General features: G+C 40.6%; 1 protein-coding gene across 3 annotated transcripts in view; it reads right to left on the reverse strand.

The window, feature by feature from the left end:
- Positions 1–20,919, reverse strand: part of ppp4r4 (protein phosphatase 4, regulatory subunit 4) — a 267,838-nt gene that overhangs the window by 109,314 nt on the left and 137,605 nt on the right. For all 3 annotated transcript variants that reach the window (XM_072274558.1, XM_072274552.1, XM_072274564.1), the window contains exons 6-8: positions 19,882–19,988; positions 14,684–14,791; positions 2,315–2,436 (exon numbers count right to left, since the gene is read on the reverse strand). In XM_072274558.1, the coding sequence (XP_072130659.1) occupies positions 2,315–2,436; positions 14,684–14,791; positions 19,882–19,988 (337 nt within the window). The remainder of the gene's footprint in view (positions 1–2,314; positions 2,437–14,683; positions 14,792–19,881; positions 19,989–20,919) is intronic.

Here is a 20,919-nt window from a genome sequence, read left to right on the forward strand (position 1 = left end):
TTTAAAGTACATAAAATGCACAATGGGACAGTACATAGTATTGGTAGACTCAAATTATCCATATGAATACTTTTTAAATAAAATACACATGAACTGCAGTATTTTGTAATCAAATAAGGAATCAGTAAATCTAGTCAAAAAGAAAAGAAAAGCTTACGAAAGGTTCAGAGAGCTAGGTAATGTTAGAGATCTAGAAAATTATAAGGCTAAAAGGAAGGAGTTTAAGAAGGAAATTAGGAGAGACTGAAGGGGCCATGAGATCGCCTTGGCAGGCAGGTTTAAGGAAAACCCCAAGGCATTCTACAAGTATGTGAAGAGCAAGAGGATAAGACATGAAAGAATAGGACCTATCAAGTGTGACAATGGGAAAGTGTGTACGGAACCGGAAGAAATAGCAGAGGTACATAATGAATACTTCAGTATTCACTATGGAAAAGGATCTTGGTGATTGTAGTGATGACTTGCAGTGGACTGAAAAGCTTCAGCATATAGATATTAAGAAAGAGGACGTGCTGGAGCTTTTGGAAAGCATTAAGTTGGATAAGTCACCGGGACCGGATGAGATGTACTCCAGGCTACTGTGGGAAGTGAGGGAGGAGATTGCTGAGCCTCTGGTGATGATCTTTGCACCATCAATGGGGATGGGAGAGGTTCCAGAGGATTGGGGGATTGCAGATGTTGTTCCCTCATTCAAGAAAGGGAGTAGAGATAGCTCAGGAAATTATAGACCAGTGAGTCTTACTTCAGTGGTTGGTAAGTTGATGGAGAAGATCCTGAGAGGCAGGATTTATGAACATTTGGAGAGGTATAATATGATTAGGAATAGTCAGCATGGCTTTGTCAAGGGCAGGTCATGCCTTACAAGCCTGATTGAATTTTTTGAGGATGTGACTAAACACATTGATGAAGGAAGAGCGGTAGGTGTAGTGCATATGGATTTCAGCAAGGCATTTGATAAGGTACCCCATGCAAGGCTTATTGAAAAAGTAAGGAAGTATGAGATCCAGGGGGACATTGCTCTGTGGATCCAGAACTGGCTTGCCCACAGAAGGCAAAGAGTGGTTGTAGACGGGTCATATTCTGCATGGAGGTCAGTGACCAGTGGTGTGCCTCAGGGATCTGTTCTCGGACCCTTACTCTTTGTGATTTTTATAAATGACCTGGATGAGGAAGTGGAGGGATGGGTCAGTAAGTTTGCTGATGACACAAAGGTTGGAGGTGTTGTGGATAATGTAGAGGGCTGTCAGAGGTTGCAGCAGGACATTGATAGGATGCAAAACTGGGCTGAGAAGTGGCAGATAGAGTTCAACCCAGATAAGTGTGAAATGATTCATTTTGGTAGTTCAAATATGATGGCAGAATATAGTATTAATGGTAAGACTCTTGGCAGCGTGAAGGATCAGGGGGATCTTGGGGTCTGAGTCCACTGGACACTTAAAGCAGCTGCGCAGGTTGACCCTGTGGTTAAGAAGGCATTAGGTGTATTGGCCTTCATCAATCATGGAATTGAATTTAGGAGCCGCGAGGTAATGTTGCAGCTATATTGGACTCTGGTCAGACCCCACTTGGAGTACTGTGCTCAGTTCTGGTCGCCTCAATACGGGAAGGATGTGGAAACCATAGAAAGGGTGCAGAGGAGATTTACAAGGATGTTGCCTGGATTGGGGAGCATGCCTTATGAAAACAGGTTGAGTGAAGTTGGCCTTTTCTCCTTGGAGCGATGAAGGATGAGATTTGACCTGACAGAGGAGCATAAGATGATGAGAAGCATTGATCATGTGGATAGTCAGAGGCTTTTTCCCTGGGCTGAAATGGCTGCCACAAGAGGGCACAAGTTTAAGGTGCTTGGGAGTAGGTACAGAGGAGATGTCAGGAGTAAGCTTTTTTACGCACAGAGTGGTGAGTATGTGAAATGGGCTGCCGGCAACGGAGGTGGAGGCAGATACGATAGGGTCTTTTAAGAGACTTTTGGATAGGTACATGGAGCTTAGAAAAATAAAGGGCTATGGGTAACACTGGTAATTTCTAAAGTAGGAACATGTATGGCACAACTTTGTGGCCCAAAGGGCCTATATGGTGCTGTAGGTTTTCTATGTTTCTATGTTTCAGTTTCATAAGATTACACCAAATAAGCACAGTCTCACATATGATAGATTCATAGATCATATGATAATTAGTATCACTTGAAATTTCACTTGAAATTTGTTGATGTGTAAATTGGAGTGAAAATGTTCCTTTTATAGTTATCAATATTCAACATTTAGAATTTGCCATGATTTCAAAACATACTAATTACTTTCTCATATTAACTTACCACTGTCAAACATCACGAGCAGGTTAACAATGGTGTCAAATGCAGCAACACGTACAGTACTCCCTTCATCTCTAGCCAACTCCACTAACTCTGGAAGTATTGCAGTTTTTGTCTGTTCAACACTGTGTAATGAAAATAAATAAAAAAACAGACATTTGTGTGAAAATTTTTGTTTCCTAAGCATTTCATTATTTCAATTCCTAACAAAATAACTTGCATGTAAATCGCAGCAGTAACTTGCAGACTAACATATTTGATCAAAAATGTCACGAATAGATTAAACTTGCATGGTGACAACTTTTATTTAGGTTTATTTTATTTTATTTTATTTAGAGATACAGCACCAAACAGGCCCTTCCAACCCAATGAGCTGCACAGTCCAGCAACCCACTGATTTAACCTTAATCACAGGACAATAGACAATAGGAGCAGGAGTAGGCTATTCGGCCCTTCGAGCCAGCACCGCCACTCACTGTGATCATGGCTGACCATCCACAACCAGTACCCCGTTGTTGCCTTCTTCCCATATCCCTTGACTCCGCTATCATTAAGAGCTCCATCTAACTCTTTCTTGAAAGCATCCAGAGAATTGGCCTCCACTGCCTTCTGAGGCAGAGCATTCCACAGATCCACAACTCTCTGGGTGAAAAAGTTTTTCCTTAACTCCGTACTAAATGGCCTACCCCTTATTCTCAAATTGTGGCCTCCGGTTCTGGACTCCCCCAACATCAGGAACATGTTTCCTGCCTTTAGCGTGTCCAATCCCTTAATAATCTTATATGTTTCAATCAGATCCACTCTCATCCTTCTAAATTCCAGTGTATACAAGCCCAGTCGCTCCAATCTTTCAATATATGACAGTCCCGCCACCTCGGGAATTAACCTCGTGAACCTCCGCTGCACTCCCTCAATAGCAAGAATTTCCTTCCTCAAATTTGAAGACCAAAACTGTACACAATACTCCAGGTGTGGTCTCACCAGGGCCCTGTACAACTGCAGAAGGACCTCTTTGCTCCTATACTCAATTCCCCTTGTTATGAAGGCCAACATGCCATTAGCTTTCTTCACTGCCTGCTGTACCTACATGCTTACTTTCTATGACTGATGAATAAGGACACCCAGATCTCATTGTACTTCCCCTTCTCCTAACTTGACACCATTCAAATAGTAATCTGCCTTCCCATTCTTGCCACCAAAGAAGATAACCTCACATTTATAGATAGATAGATAGATATACTTTATTAATCCCGAGGGAAATTTGGTTTCGTTACAGCCGCACCAACCAAGAATAGAACGTAAATATAGCAATACAAAAACCCCCAACAAAACAACAAACGTTTATCCACATTAAACTGCATCTGCCATGCATCTGCCCACTCACCCAACCTGTCCAAGTCATCCTGCACTATCTCAACATCCTCTGTACATTTCACACTGCCACCCAACTTTGTGTCATCTGCAACTTTGCTAATGTTACTTTTAATCCCTTCATCTAAATCATTAATGTCTATTGTAAATAGCTGCGGTCCCAGCACCGAGTCTTGCGGTACCCCACTAGTCACCGCCTGCCATTCTGAAAGGGACCCGTTAATCCCTACACTTTGTTTCCTGTCTGCCAACCAATTTTCTATCCATGTCGGTACCCTACCCCCAATACCATGTGCTCTAATTTTGCCCACTAATCTCCTATGTGGGACCCTATCAAAGGCTTTCTGAAAGCCCAGGTACACCACATCCACTGGCTCTCCCTTGTCCATTTTCACAGTTACATCCTCAAAAAATTTCAGAAGATTAGTCAAGCATGATTTCCCCTTCGTAAACCCATGCTGACTCGGACCGATCCTGTTACTGCTTTCCAAATGTGCCGCTATTTCATCCTTTATAATTGACTCCAGTATCTTCCCCACCACTGATGTCAAGGTAACTGGTCTATAATTCCCTGTTTTTTCTCTCCCTCCTTTCTTAAAAAGTGGGATAACATTAGCTACCCTCCAGTCCTCAGGAACTGATCCTGAATCTATAGAAAATTGGAAAATAATTACCAATGCATCCCCAATTTCTAGAGCCACCTCCTTAAGTACCCTGTGGATTTATCAGCCTTCAGTCCCATCAGTCTATCCAACACCATTTTCTGCCTAATGTGAATTTCCTTCAGTTCCTCCGTTACCCTAGGTCCTCCGGCCACTATTACATCTGGGAGATTGTTTGTGTCTTCCCTAGTGAAGACAGATCCAAAGTACCTGTTCAACTTGTCTGCCATTTCCTTGTTCCCCATAATAAATTCACCCGTTTCTGTCTTCAAGGGCCCAACTTTGATCTTAACTAATTTTTTCCTCTCCACATACCTAAAGAAGCTTTTACTATCCTCCTTTATATTCTTGGCTAGCTTGTCTTCGTATGTCATCTTTTCTCCCCGTACTGCCTTTTTGGTTATCCTCTGTTGCTCTTTAAAAGTTTCCTAATCCTCTGGCTTCCTGCTCATCTTTGCTATGTTATACTTCTCTTTTATTTTTATACTGTCATTGACTTCCCTTGTCAGCCACGGTCGTCCTTACTCCCCTTAGAATCTTTCTTCCTCTTTGGAATGAACTGATCCTGCACCTTCTGTATTATTCCCAGAAATACCTGCCATTGTTGTTCCACTGTCATCCCTGCTAGGGTATCTTTCCAGGACAATTTACAATACCAATTAACCTACTAACCAGTACGTCTTTGGACAGTGGGAGGAAACCAGAACTCTGGACGAAACCCACGCACGCACTGGAAGAATGAATAAACTTTCTTACGGAAGACGCCAGAACTGAGCTCCAAACTCTCTCGCCCTGAGCTGTGTTAACTGCTTAATCTTACATAAATTCAATAAAACAGAAGAGATAATTTTTTACTGATTACGTGTTTCGAGCTGTAAAAGTTCTGTAGAATTTTAACTATTTAACCCATTGCACAGAAAAAAATAAGTGCAGAAAATTGCATCCAAAGCCAATCCTCAAATTTGCAAAATCAAATACAGTGTCCATAAAAAGTATTCACCCCACTTGGAGTTTTCATGTTTTATTATTTGACAACATTGAATCACAGTGGATTTTATTTCGATTTTTTCGACACTTATCAACAGAAAAAGACTCTTTCATGCCAAAGTGAAAACAGATCTCTACAAAGTGATCTAAATCAATTACAAATATAAAACACAAAATAATTGATTGTATGAGTATTCACCCCCTTCAGGTCAATATTCAGTAGATGCAATTACAGCCTTGAGTCTCTGTGGATAGGTCTCTATCAGCTTTGCACATCTGGACACTGCAATTTTTCCCCATTCTTCTTTACCAAACTGCTCAAGCTCTGTCAGTCATAGTCATAGTCATACTTTATTAATCCCAGGGGAAATTGGTTTTCGTCACATTTGCTCCATAAATAATAACTAGTAATAGAACCATAAATAGTTAAATAGTAATATGTAAATTATGCCAGTAAATTATGAAATAAGTCCAGGACCAGCCTATTGGCTCAGGGTGTCTGACCCTCCAAGGGAGGAGTTGTAAAGTTTGATGGCCACAGGCAGGAATGACTTCCTATGACACTCAGTGCTGCAACTCGGTGGAATGAGTCTCTGGCTGAATGTACTCCTGTGCCCACCCAGTACATTATGTAGTGGATGGGAGACACTGTCCAAGATGGCATGCAACTTAGACAGCATCCTCTTTTCAGGCACCACTGTGAGAGAGTCCAGTTCTATCCCCACAACATCACTGGCCTTACAAATGAGTTTGTTGATTCTGTTGGTGTCTGCCACCCTCAGCCTGCTGCCCCAGCACACAACAGCAAACATGATAGCACTCGCCACCACAGACTCGTAGAACATCCTCAGCATCATCCGGCAGATGTTAAAGGACCTCAGTCTTCTCAGGAAATAGAGACGGCTCTAACCCTTCTTGTAGACAGCCTCAATGTTCTTTGACCAGTCCAGTTTATTGTCAATTCGTATCCCCAGGTATTTGTAATCCTCCACCATGTCCACACTGACCCCCTGGATGGAAAGAGGGGTCACCAGTAACTTAGTTCTCCTCAGGTCTACCACCAGCTCCTTAGTCTTTTTCACATTAAGCTGCAGATAATTCTGCTCACACTATGTGACAAAGTTTCCTACCGTAGCCCTGTACTCAGCCTCATCTCCCTTGCTGATGCATCCAACTATGGCAGAGTCGTCGGAAAACTTCTGAAGATGACAAGACTCTGTGTAGTAGTTGAAGTCCGAGGTGTAAATGGTGAAGAGAAAGGGAGACAAGACAGTCCCCTGTGGAGCCCCAGTGCTGCTGATCACTCTGTCGGACACACAGTGTTGCAAGCACACGTACTGTGGTCTGCCAGTCAGGTAATCAAGAATCCATGACACCAGGGAAGCATCCACCTGCATCACTGTCAGCTTCTCCCTCAGCAGAGCAGGGCGGATGGTGTTGAACGCACTGGAGAAGTCAAAAAACATGACCCTCACAGTGCTCGCTGGCTTGTCCAGGTGGGCGTAGACACGGTTCAGCAGGTGATGATGGGGATGGGGATAGTGAGTGAACAGCCCTCTTCCAGTCCAACCACAAATTCTCAATTGGATTGAGGTCTGAACTCTGATCTGGCCACTCCAGGACATCAACTTTGTTGTTTTTAAGCCAATCCTGTGTAGCTTTGGTTTTGTGCTTGGCGTCATTATCTTGCTAGAAAACAAATCTTCTCCCAAGTTGCAGTTCTCTTGCAGACTGTACCAGGTTTTCCTCCAGGATTTCTCTGTATTTTGCAGCATTCATTTTACCCTCTACTTTCACAAGCCTTCCAGGGCCTGCTGCAGTGAAGCATCCCCACAGCAAGATGCAGCCACCACCATGCTTCACAGTAGGGATGGTGTGTTGTTGATGATGTGTGGTGTTTGGCTTATGCCAAACATAGCATTTAGTCTGATGGCCAAAAAGCTCAACTTTTCTTTCATCAGCCCATAGAACCTACTTCCAGATGACTTTAGAGTTTTCCGCATGCCTTCTAGTAAACTCTAGCTGAGATTTCATGTGAATTTTTTTTTTACCCCAACAGTGCCTTTCTCAAGCCACTCTCCCTTAAAGCTGCAACTGGTGAAGCACCCGAGCAACAGTTGTTGTATGAGCAGTCTCAACCATCTCAGCCACTGAACCTTGTAACTCCCCCAGATTTATCATGGGTCCCTTGGTGGCCTCCCTCACTACTCCCCTTCTTGCACAGTCACTGAGGACGGCCTGCTTGAGGCAGATTTACAGCTGTGCCATAGAACATAGAACAGTACAGCACAGTACAGACCCTTTGGCCCACAATGTTGTGCCGACCCTCAAACCCTGCCTCCCATATAAGCCCCCACCTTAGATTCCTCCATATACCTGTCTAGTAGTCTCTTAAATTTCACTATTGTATCTGCCTCCACCACTGACTCAGGCAGTGCATTCCACGCACCAACCACTCTCTGAGTAAAAAACCTTCCTCTAATATCCCCCTTGAACTTCCCACCCCTTACCTTAAAGCCATGTCCTCTTGTATTGAGCAGTGGTGCCCTGGGGAAGAGGCGCTGGCTATCCACTCTATCTATTCCTCTTATCATCTTGTACACCTCTATCATGTCTCCTCTCATCCTCCTTCTCTCCAAAGAGTAAAGCCCTAGCTCCCTTAATCTCTGATCATAATGCATACTTTCTAAACCAGGCAGCATCCTGGTAAATCTCCTTTGTACCCTTTCCAATGCTTCCACATCCTTCCTATAGTGAGGTGACCAGAACAGGGCACAGTACTCCAAGTGTGGCCTAACCAGAGTTTTATAGAGCTGCATCATTACATCGCGACTCTTAAACTCTATCCTTCGACTTATGAAAGCTAACACCCCATAAGCTTTCTTAACTACCCTATCCACCTGTGAGGCAACTTTCAGGGATCTGTGGACATGTACCCCGAGATCTTTCTGCTCCTCCACACTACCAAGTATCCTGCCATTTACTTTGTACTCTGCCTTGGAGTTTGTCCTTCCAAAGTGTACCACCTCACACTTCCCCAGGTTGAACTCCATCTGCCACTTCTCAGCCCACTTCTGCATCCTATCAATGTCTCTCTGCAATCTTTGACAATCCTCTACACTATCTACAACACCACCAACCTTTGTGTCGTCTGCAAACTTGCCAACCCACCCTTCTACCCCCACATCCAAGTCATTAATAAAAATCACGAAAAATAGAGGTCCCAGAACAGATCCTTCTGGGACACCACTAGTCACAATCCTCCAATCTGAATGTACTCCCTCCACCACCACCCTCTGCCTTCTGCAGGCAAGCCAATTCTGAATCCACCTGGCCAAACTTCCCTGGATCCCATGCCTTCTAACTTTCTGAATAAGCCTACCGTGTGGAACCTTGTCAAATGCCTTACTAAAATCCATATAGATCAGATCCACTGCACTACCCTCATCTATATGCCTGGTCACCTCCTCAAAGAACTCTATCAGGCTTGTTAGACACGATCTGCCCTTCACAAAGCCATGCTGACTGTCCCTGATCAGACCATGATTCTCTAGATGCCTATAGATCCTATCTCTAAGAATCTTTTCCAACAGCTTTTCCACCACAGACGTAAGGCTCACTGGTCTATAATTACCCGAACTATCCCTACTACCTTTTTTGAACAAGAGAACAACATTCGCCTCCCTCCAATCCTCCGGTACCATTCCCGTGGACAACGAGGACATAAGGATCCTAGCCAGAGACCCAGCAATCTCTTCTGTCGCCTCGTGGAGCAGCCTGAGGAATATTCCATCAGGCCCCGGGGACTTATCTATCCTAATGTATTTTAACAACTCCAACACCTCCTCTCCCTTAATATCAACATGCTCCAGAACATCAACCTCACTCATATTGTCCTCACCATCATCAAGTTTCCTCTCATTGGTGAATACCGAAGAGAAGTATTCATTGAGGACCTCGCTCACTTCCACAGCCTCCAGGCACATCTTCCCACCATTATCTCTAATCCGTCCTATCTTCACTCCTGTCATCCTTTTTTTCTTTACATAATTGAAGAATGCCTTGGGGTTTTCCTTTACCCTACTCGCCAAGGCCTTCTCATGCCCCCTTCTTGCTCTTCTCAGCCCCTTCTTAAGCTCCTTTCTTGCTTCCCTATATTCCCCAATAGACCCATCTGATCCTTGCTTCCTAAACCTCATGTATGCTGCCTTCTTCCACCTGACTAGATTTTCCACCTCACTTGTCACCCATGGTTCCTTTACCCTATATTCTTTATCTTCCTCACCGGGACAAATTTATCCCTTACATCCCGCAAGAGATCTCTAAACATCAACCACATGTCCATAGTACAGTTCCCTGCAAAAACATCATCCCAATTCACACCCGCAAGTTCTAGCCTTATAGCCTCATAATTTGCCTTTCCCCAATTAAAAATTTTCCTGTCCTCTTTGATTCTATCCTTTTCCATGATAATGCTAAAGGCCAGGGAGCGGTGGTCACTGTCTCCCAGATGCTCACCCACTGAGAGATCTGTGACCTGACCCGGTTCATTACCTAGTACTAGATCTAGTATGGCATTCCCCCTGGTCGGCCTGTCCACATACTGTGACAGGAATCCATCCTGGACACACTTAACACATTCTGCCCCATCTAAACCCTTCAAACTAATCAGGTGCCAATCAATATTAGGGAAGTTAAAGTCACCCATGATAACAACCCTGTTAGTTTTACACCTTTCCAAAATCTGCCTCCCAATCTGCTCCTCTGTATCTCTGCTGCTACCAGGGGGCCTATAGAATACCCCCAGTAGAGTAACTGCTCCCTTCCTGTTCCTGACTTCCACCCATATTGACTCAAAAGAGGATCCTGCTACATTACCCACCCTTTCTGTAGTTGTAATAGTATCCCTGACCAGTAATGCCACCCCTCCTCCCCTTTTTCTGCCCTCTCTATCCCATATTCTTTCCATTTCTTGATGATTGACTTCACTCTATGCCAAGGGATATTCAGTGACTTGGAAATTTTCTTGCATCCATCTTCTGACTTGTGCTTTTCAATAAACTTTTCACAAGAGTTGCTTGGAGTATTCTTTTGTCCACATGGTATAGTTTTTGCTGGGATACCATCTCACCAGCAACTGGATCTTCCAGATCCAGGTGTGTTTTTACTACAATCAATTAAAACACCTTGAATACACATAGGTCTCCAAAAACAGATCTCCATTTAACTTATTATGTGACTTCTAAAACCAATTGGCTGCACCAGTGATGATTCAGTGTGTCATATTAAAGAATGGTGGGGAATACTTATGCAATCAATTATTTTGTGTTTTATCTTTGTAATTAATTTAGACCACTTTGCAGAGATGTTTTCACTTTGACATGAGTCTTTTTCTGTTGATTAGTGTTAAAAAAGTCAAATTAAATCCACAGTGATTCAATGCTGTAAAACAAAAAAACATGAAAACTTCGGCGGGGGGGTGAATACTTTTTGTCAACACAGTAATAGCAAGGCCACCAGGAAATCTAACAACAGAACTTCAAAACATCTAAGGTCTTATATTCCCTGCTCATGTATTAGGTAACAATCACCTCAAACATAATTTGTAGAGATCAGTAAATTGATGAAAACATGAGGTGTTTATAAATCATTAATTTTGTTTTTAAAAATGGAATTTTCTTTGTAATATGGGATATTGTAAAATTTTTGGTGGTGAGCTAAACCATCATAATTCCTGAGCCATAAAATCCAAATATTTTGTTGATTTCTTTTACTGCAGACTAATATTCCAAAATTTGACAAACGTGGATTTATCAATTATTTTTAAAGTTCAAGACAAAGCAGTTTAATTTATTTCTATGTGTATTTTTCCATAATTTATTTATATTCTGTTAAATATTTAAGCTAAGCCAGAATTGTTTGGAGATCTTAAGGTAAAGGAATCATAATATGATAGAATTCACCTTGCAATTTGAGGAGAAGCTAAATCAGATGTATCAATATTACAGTGGAGTAAAGGGAACTACAAAGGCATCACACAAGGACTCAAATACTTGCACTAACAGCACTTTGTGCATTACTGTGATAATCTGGTGCTGCGGCAATTTATTTTCTGCTACTGATCTATTTAATACTGTTTTTCTATTTCTGTCTTGTTTTTTATCTACCGCTTTAGTTAATTGCCTGAGAGGACGCCAAACAGAGTTTCATCGTACCTATGTATAATGACAATAAAGATCATTCAATTCAATTCAATGAGAGAGGAGATGGCTAAAATTGGCTTAAAGGAAATATCAGCAAGGATAATGACAAAGCAGCAAGTAGGAAGGCACAAAATAGATACATCCCACTGAAAAAGAAGTCTTCTAAAGGGAGAAGATGCAAAACTGTGGCTAACAAAAGAAATCAAAACCAATATCGAAGCTAAAGGAAGGGCATATAATGGAGCAAAAATTAGTGGGAAGCTAGAGTATTGAGAAGCTTTTAAAAAACAACAAAAAGCGATTTTAAAAGTTCATAAAGGAGGAAAAAAATAGAAAGGTAAGCTGGCCAATAATATTAAAGAGGATATCAAAAGTTTCTTCAGATACAGAAAGTGTAAAAGAGAGGCGAGAGTAGGTATTGGACCACTGGAATATGATGCTAGAGAGGTAGTAATGGGGGACCAGGAAATGGTGGATGAACTAAATAAGTAGTTTGCATCAGTCTTCACAGTAGAAGACACTAACAGTATGCCAGAGGTTCAAGAGTGTCCGGGAACAGAAGTGAGCGAAATTGCCATTACTAGAGAGAAGGTGCTTGGGAAACAGAAAGGTCTAAAGGTAGATAAGTCACCTGGGTCAGATGGTGTACAACCTAGGTTTCTAAAAGAAATGGATAAAGCGATTATGAGACATTAGTAATGATCTTTTAAGCATCAATAGATTCTGGCATGGTTCCAGAGGACTGGAACATTGCAAATGTCGCTCCGCTCTTCAAAAGCAGAAGAAAGGAAATTATAGAGCAGTTAGTCTGACCTCATTGATTGAGAAGATGTTGGAGTCGATATTTAAGGATGTAGTTTCGGGGTACTTGGAGGCACGTAATCAAAAGGCTGGAAGTCAGCATGATTGCCTTAAGGGGAAATCCTCCCTGACAAATCTGTTGAAATTCATTGAGGAAATGATAAGTAGGATAGACAAAGGAAAATCGACTGATGTTGTGTGCTTGGAGTCTCAGAAAGCCTTTGACAAGGCTGCTTAACAAGTTAAGAACCCGTGATATTACAGGAAATATACTAGCATGGATAGAGCATTAGCTAATTGGCAGGAGGCAAAGAGTGGGAATAAAGAGAGCCTTTTCTGGTTGGCTGCCAGTGACTAGTGGTGTTCCACAGGGATCTATGATGGGACTGATTCTTTTACATTATATATCAATGATTTGGATGATGGATTTGGTGGCTTTAGGGCTAAGTTTGTGGACAATATGAAGATAGGGGGAGGAGTAGGTAGTGTTGAGGAAGCAGAGAGGTTGCAGAAAGACAGACAAATTAGGAGAATGGGCAAAGAAGTGTCAGGAGGAATACAGTGTTGGGAAGTTTATGGTCATGCACTTTGGTAAAAGAAATAAAAGTATGGACTACTTTCAAAATGGAGAGAAAATTCAAAAATCTGAGGTGCAAAGCAACTTGCGAGTCCTCACTAAAGGTTAATTTGCTGGTTGAATCAGTGGTGAGGAAGGCAAATGCAATGTTACATTCATTTTGAGATAACTAGAGTATAAAAGCAAGGATGTAATGTTGAGGCTTTATAAAGCACTGGTGCAGCCTTACTTGGAGTATTGTGCGTAGTTTTGGGCCCCTTGTCTAGGAAAAGATATGCTGACAATGAGGTTTAAAGGAGTTTTATGAAAATGATTCTGGGATTGAAAGGCTTGTCATATGAGGTTGATGGCTCTGGACCTGTACTCTCTGCAATTCAAAAGAATGAGGGGAGATTTTATTGAAACTTATCAATGTTGAAAAGCCTCGATAGGGTGGAAGTGGACAGAATGTTTCCTATGATATAGGAGTCTAAGACCAGAGGACACAACCTCAGAATAGAGGGACGTGCATTTAGAGTGGAGATGAGGAGGAGTTTCTTTAGCCAGAGAGTGGTGATTCTGTGGAATTTATTGCCACAGGCAGCTGTAGAGGCAAAGTTATTGGTAAAGCCAGAGGTTAATAGGTTCTTGATTAGTTAGTCGGGGCATGAAGCGTATGGGGAGAAGGCAGGAGATTGGGACTGAGAGGGAAAATGGATGAGCCATGATGAAATGGCAGAGTAGACTCCAAAGGCTGAATGGCCTAATTCTGTTCAATTATCTTATGCCCTAAACATTGTATTTTTTACTTCACAATTTGCTATCTATGAAAATTCTTCATTGAAACTTGTTCTTTGGTCAGTTGGTTAATTTCATTAGTGCTAGATATCAAAGATCCTGGAAGTCATGTCCAGCAACAATTGTTTTGGGAAAGGAGTGCATCGTCTTAGTTTTTGCAAGCAGCTTTCTCCAGAAGAGCAATGAGTGCTACTACTTCACTACTGACAGCAAAGTCTTGGCATTTATTACAAAACACATGGTAGAATTGCAAGTTCCATTAAAATCTATCAATTGAAAGAAAATGGGCTAAAATATTACCATCAAAATTCAATACTTAGAACTTACTATATATTGAAATTATTTCATTTCCTGGAATAATCATCATTTCAAAATGTTCCTGCTTACTAATCCTCCCTGCAATGGAGGAAATACTACTTTGTAGGATAAAATTTAAATTTAGTTTTGAAATAAGAATCATGTCAAGTTTATTGTCATATGAACAAACATGGTAAGGTACAAGTAAAATGAAAAGCTTTTGCAGAAACACTATATGAAATAACGAATCGATCTATTTCACATCAATGTATGAAAATCAAAAATGTTATCACAAAATATCAAAAATTACGAATATAATTCATGAAAGATACTTATCTGTTAAAGATTTAGGCATTTTCATAAAGGTTTTCCCTTAGTTCCAACAAAAAGCAAAGCTTAGAGTAACAGACATGCAGATTAAATGCTATAGCACACACATATTAAATTCATAATCTAATATATTTGATAATACCCAAACCTATTTTAAATCAACATGCACCATGTTTATGAATACCATCTTCTTTCAATATTTTTCTTTGTGTAATGTTGCACTGAGTTGCCTAATTGGAAGAAAAACTTGGTTAAATTCATTGTACATGTTCAATTATGGTATTTATGATTTTATTGGTTGTACTGAAATTCTATTTCAAGTTGACATGAATTTATACGTGTTGTAATTGTAAGTTACCATATTTACCCAATTCCCTGTGCTACGTATTCCAGCTGTCGGCACATACAGGAGCGAACTTCATATTCAACATCCTGGCAAAGTGATCTCACTAGAGGCAAAATATCCCGTTTAATTCTGCAAAGATAATACAACTATTTAGATGCTTCTGAATTTTATAATATAATCATAATAAATAAATAACATTAGTGTGTTGTGCCTTGCAGTTCATAAAAGAATGGTCGAAAATGTAAAATAAACAAACCATTTATTATTATCCCAGGCTATTTTATTGTTGTCACATACCAACACAAACATATTAATGCTTCTCTCCTGTTAGCTGACAGACAACTGAAGGCTGCAACCCTGACAGTTTAAAAATCAGCAATTTACAATTCTGGTATTTACAAGTGGTGTGGAGGAGGCAGCCCTCAAGCAAGAATCATTTCCATGACAAATTCTTACTTCACATTCCAGCAAAGATGAAGCAAATTGCTCATATTTGTAATAACAGAATTCATAGAGCTATAGCGCTATTGAGTCATAGAGTATTACAGCAAAGAAACAGGTCCTTTGGCCCATCTAGTTCATACTGAACTCTTCTTCATACTGTATTATAATCTACATGATCTGAGAGCAGAAAGAGCTACCACATTTAATATAGTCAATCATTTACAACAACGAGTTATATCCATACAGTTTCCTTAAAATTGGAAATGCACCTAAGTACTTCACTGAAGTAGGCCAAAGAATTTAAAGAGATAAAAGAATGGTAATTGTGCCAGAATGGGAAAATTTTAAGCAAACTAAAACTGTGGATAAAAAACATTCATTTTGAATGGTAGAAGGGAATTCAGCAATTAAAATAGAGGGAGCTAAAAGTTTTACTACCAAAGATTGATGAAAGCAGAAAGGGAAGTGCAAAGATGAAGGAGGGCTAAAAACAAGAATGTGAAAAACAAGGACAAGAAAAGACACCATTAATATTCTGCCTTTCATACTCTTGGGATGTCTAAAAGCACTTTTGAACTACAATCATGAATGCAAAATAAAAGATAACCACAATTAAATAGCACACGAGATACTTTGGACATATACTAGGTAGAATTTCCCTGTTCAACCTCAGACAATTGAGGAAATTTGGTATGGGCCTCCAAATCCTAAGGACTTTCTACAGGGGTAAAATTGAGAGCATCCTGACTGGCTGCATCACTGCCTGGTATGGGAACTGTACCTCCCTTAATCACAGGATTCTGCAAGAGTGATGCAGACAGCCCAGCGCATTTGCAGTTGTGAACTTCGCATGATTCAGGATATTTACAAAGACAGGTGTGAAAAAAGGGCCCATAGGATCGCTGGGGACCCAAGTCACTCCAACCCCAATCTATTCCAGCTGCTACCATCCGGGAAAGAGTACCGCAGTATAAATGCCAGGACCACCAGGCCATCAGTCTGATTAACTCACGCTGATTTGAGTGTACTTCTATATAACTTTGACTGTTCAATTTATTATAAATTATTATAAATTACTATGATCGCACATGGCACATTTAGATGGAGATGTAACGTAAAGATTTTTACTTCTCATGTATGTGAAGGTTGTAAGAAATAAAGTCAATTCAATTCAATTCAATAACTTCTCTGATAGACAGCATTATCTCTACTAATTACCATGTACAACATAAAGACTAAATTACAAACAAGAGAGAATCTGCAGATGCTGGAAATCGGAGCAACACACACAAAATGCTGGAGGAACTCAACAAACCAGGCAGCATCTATGGAAAGAAGTACGCTCAACGTTTCGAGCCAAAACCCTTCGGCAAGTCCTGCCTACTGAGTTCCTCCAGCATTTTGTGTATGTTGATAAAGACTAAATTATTGTTTACAGAAACAAAACATAAAGCACACTTCAAGATGTAATATGAAGCAATGCAAAAGCAGCATTTGTGTATAAAACCAAGTGAAAAGAGAAAAATGTTCTTTTTTGTTGCAGAAAGATGATACCATGCACAAAATCCTAAATCCAGTGCAATGAAATATAGTCAAAAACAATGGGAATATCTATATGGCAGTGAAATGTTTCAGCTATTTAACCGATATTTGAATGACCGAATGTACTTGTGGTGAAAAGATATATATTGTGCATTTTGGAAACAGCTTAATCTGGTTTCAGAATTTATGTCCAGCATATTCACTCCAATTACATGGAATATACGAGGATGTCCATTGCAGGAACAAGTTGCTGTTAATGGGAAACTCTATACTAAAATGTTTATTAGCCCAGGTAAAACGAGAACAGATTGTTCTTAAAGAAAGGTTCAAGATTACAGTGATTTAATACTACACAAAGCACTGCATTGAGATCTTTAGGGATTAACTATTTACAGATTGCCATAACATCAACAGGAATAATCAATTCACACCTTGGAATTGTTCAATTAGATGTAGAGTTGGGAAATTTATGTTTTCTTATAAATCAAGTGGATGTGGAGATGCTTCCTATGGTGGGGGAGTCTAAGATGAGTGTTGAAATTGCAGGGGCCCTGGCTGAAATATTTAAAATGTCGCTGTCTACAGGTGAGGTGCCGGAGGATTGGAGAGTGGCTCATGTTGTTCCGTTGTTTAAAAAAGGATCGAAAAGTAATCCGGGAAATTATAGGCCAGTAAATTTAACGTCGGTAGTAGGTAAGTTATTGGAGGGCGTACTAAGAGACAGAATCTACAAGCATTTAGATAGACTGGGACTTATTAGGGAGAGTCAACATGGCTTTGTGCGAGGTAGGTCATGTTTGATCAATCTATTGGAGTTTTTCGAGGAGGTTACCAGGAAAGTGGATGAAGGGAAGGCAGTGGATATTGTCTACATGGACTTCAGTAAGGCTTTTGACAAGGTCCCGCATGGGAGGTTAGTTAGGAAAATTCAGTCTCTAGGTATACATGGAGAGGTGGTAAATTGGATTAGACATTGGCTCGATGGAAGAAGCCAGAGAGTGGTGGTAGAGAATTGCTTCTCTGAGTGGAGGCCTGTGACTAGTGGTGTGCCACAGGGATCAGTGCTGGGTCTATTGTTATTTGTCATCTATATCAATGATCTGGATGATAATGTGGTAAATTGGATCAGCAAGTTTGCTGATGATACAAAAATTGGAGATGTAGTAGACAGTGAGGAAGGTTTTCAGAGCCTGCAGAGGGACTTGGACCAGCTGGAAAAATGGGCTGAAAAATGGCAGATGGAGTTTAATACTGACAAGTGTGAGGTATTGCACGTTGGAAGGACAAACCAACGTAGAACATACAGGGTTAATGGTAAGGCACTGAGGAGTGCAGTGGAACAGAGGGATCTGGGAATACAGATACAAAATTCCCAAAAAGTGGCGTCACAGGTAGATAGGGTCGTAAAGAGAGCTTTTGGTACATTGGCCTTTATTAATCAAAGTATTGAGTATAAGAGCTGGAATGTTATGATGAGGTTGTATAAGGTATTAGTGAGGCCGAATCTGGAGTATTGAGTTCAGTTTTGGTCACCAAATTACGGGAAGGATATAAATAAGGTTGAAAGAGTGCAGAGAAGGTTTACAAGGATGTTGCCGGGACTTGAGAAACTCAGTTACAGAGAAAGGTTGAATAGGTTGGGACTTTATTCCCTGGAGCGTAGAAGAATGAGGGGAGATTTGATAGGGGTATATAAAATTATGATGGGTATAGATAGAGTGAATGCAAGCAGGCTTTTTCGACTGAGGCAAGGGGAGAAAAAAACCAGAGGACATGGGTTTAGGGGGAGGGGGGAAAAGTTTAAAGGGAACATTAGCGGGGGCTTCTTCGCACAGAGAGTGGCGGGAGTATGGAATGAGCTGCCAGACGAGGTGGTAAATGTGGGTTGCTTTTTAATGTTTAAGAATAAATTGGACAGATACATGGATGGGAGGTGTATGGAGGGATATGGTCCGTGTGCAGATCAGTGGAACTAGCCAGAAAATGGTTCGGCACAGCCAAGAAGGGCCAAAAGGCCTGTTTCTGTGCTGTAGTTTCTATGGTTTCTATGGAGAGGACACAGCCTCCGAATTGAGGGACGTCCTTTTAGAACAGAGATGAAGAGGAATTTATTTAGCCAGAGATTGGTGAATCCGTGGAATTCAATGCCACAGGCAGCTGTGGAGGCCAAGTCATTGGGTATATTTAAGGCAAAGGTTGATAAATTCTTGTTTAGTCAGTAGATGAAGGGATATAGGGAGAAAGCAGGTGATTAGGGCTGAGAGGGAAAATGGATCAGCCATGATGAAGTGGGGGAGGACCGATAGCCTAATTCTGCTCCTATATCTTATGGTCTTATGGTCTAAATACAGTACTGTACAAAAGTCTTAGGCACAAACATATAGCTAGGGTGCGTAAGATTTTTGCATAGAACATACTAATTTATGTATTGCACCGTACTGCTGCAAAAAAAAATTTCATCATACAGTTGAGTGATGATAAACCTGATTCTAACATGGGTCTCGAATGTGGACTGTGAGTGGGGGAGGACTGGGAGAGGGAAATCATGGTTGGGAAAAGGAGAAGGGAAAGGAGAAGGAGAAGGAGCAGGAGGCACCTGAGAGACATTCTGTAATGATCAATATACCAATTGTTTGGAATCAAATTACGTTTCCTGGTGTCTCAGGGCTGGGTATGTCTCCACGTACACCGCCCCTAGCTCTCCTCCTCTGCCACCTAAGCAACACCCCTCCCACAGCACTCCACCCTTGCAATTTCCAACATCCTTTGCTTCAACCAAATTTACAAACTCGCTGTTCACTCGAAGTGGACAAATACAGTACTGTGCAAAAGTCTTAGGCACCCTAGTTATATATGTGTGTGTGCATAAGACTTTTGCACAGTGCTGTATATGTGGTTATTCATATATTTTAAGAAGCTAATAATGTTTCATAAGTTACAGATAACACTGTTCTATGAACAAGTTTCGATAAAACCACAGAAAATTTAATGAGTAAAAACTGGAGTGAAAAGATTATAGCCCATATTATTTATATGATGTATGTTTGCTATACAATAAACATCAGTATTACTGTAAAAATACAATAATGACAAATCATTTCAGAAAACAATTTTTCAGTTTATGTTAAATTGAAATATTTAGTCATAACATTATGACAGCATCTTAGGTTATATGTACAATCAGATTAATGCATTTAGCAAGCAATCACCAATGAAACATTCCTTTCACTTACATATGAGATTCAAACTTCCTGGCAATTCGGCCCAGAATTTTGCAACTGGCTAAACGTGACTGGATTGTCTGTGATAATTGAGCCTTTGAAACCAGTGGAGACAAAATCTAAACAAGAACAAAAGCTTATTGAAAATAGAAACATTTTAAGCACTAGAAGACAACTATGATGTTTTCAACAGTAGTTTAAGATGTGCAATTTTAGTCTCTTATAGAAAGTTCATTCAGAGTTCTATTTTGTATGCTAGGAAAAGGAGGCAAACCTTTACAGTCAATGATTTATTAACCCATAACATTAGGACAAGCATGGGCAGAGTTAGTGCAAAGCTTTTGAAAGCAAACTGTATTTTACACGCTGACACTCGTTGTTGAAATAATAACTGGTTGATGATAAGCACAATTATGTCTTGGCTGACAAACAGAAGTATTGTATATGCCTTCTTTGGTTTGTTAGCGACCAATGCTGCCATCTTCAGGGATCATTGGGCTTGTACAAAAGCTTTCTCTGTTCCTCAATGCTCTGCAAGGTTCTAACATTCATTGTGTATTCTCTGCTCTTACTAGTCCTCTGAAAATGCTTCACCTCAAACTTATCAGGATTAAATCCCATGTGCCATTGCTTTGCCCATTTTAGCAATGATATCATCCTCTCACCTACAGTTATAAAACTAACCCTCCGCCATCAGCTTCTGCGAATATTATCATACCTTTTTGCCAATTTGTCCCGGATCCCATTGGCTCTAACTTTTTGCACCAATCTCTCAAGGGACACAAAGGACCAATGAAGTCCATTAACACTATATTTATCACATTGCCCTCATCAATATCTTCTGTGGTCTCTTCACAAAATTGATCAAATTGATCAGACAGGATCTCCCAATAATAAAACAATTCTGATCATCTTTGCTTATCTTTGCCTTTTGTAAATTCAGACTAATCTTTTCTTTATAATTTTTCTCCCCAAATAAATTTCTTAACACTAATAGTTGGGGTATCACAGTAGCTGTCTGAGTCATACAGTAGGTACTTCACCGGTGGC

This window comes from Mobula birostris, chromosome 1 (assembly GCF_030028105.1).
Source record: "Mobula birostris isolate sMobBir1 chromosome 1, sMobBir1.hap1, whole genome shotgun sequence".
In the NCBI taxonomy this organism is placed as follows: Eukaryota; Metazoa; Chordata; class Chondrichthyes; order Myliobatiformes; family Myliobatidae; genus Mobula; species Mobula birostris.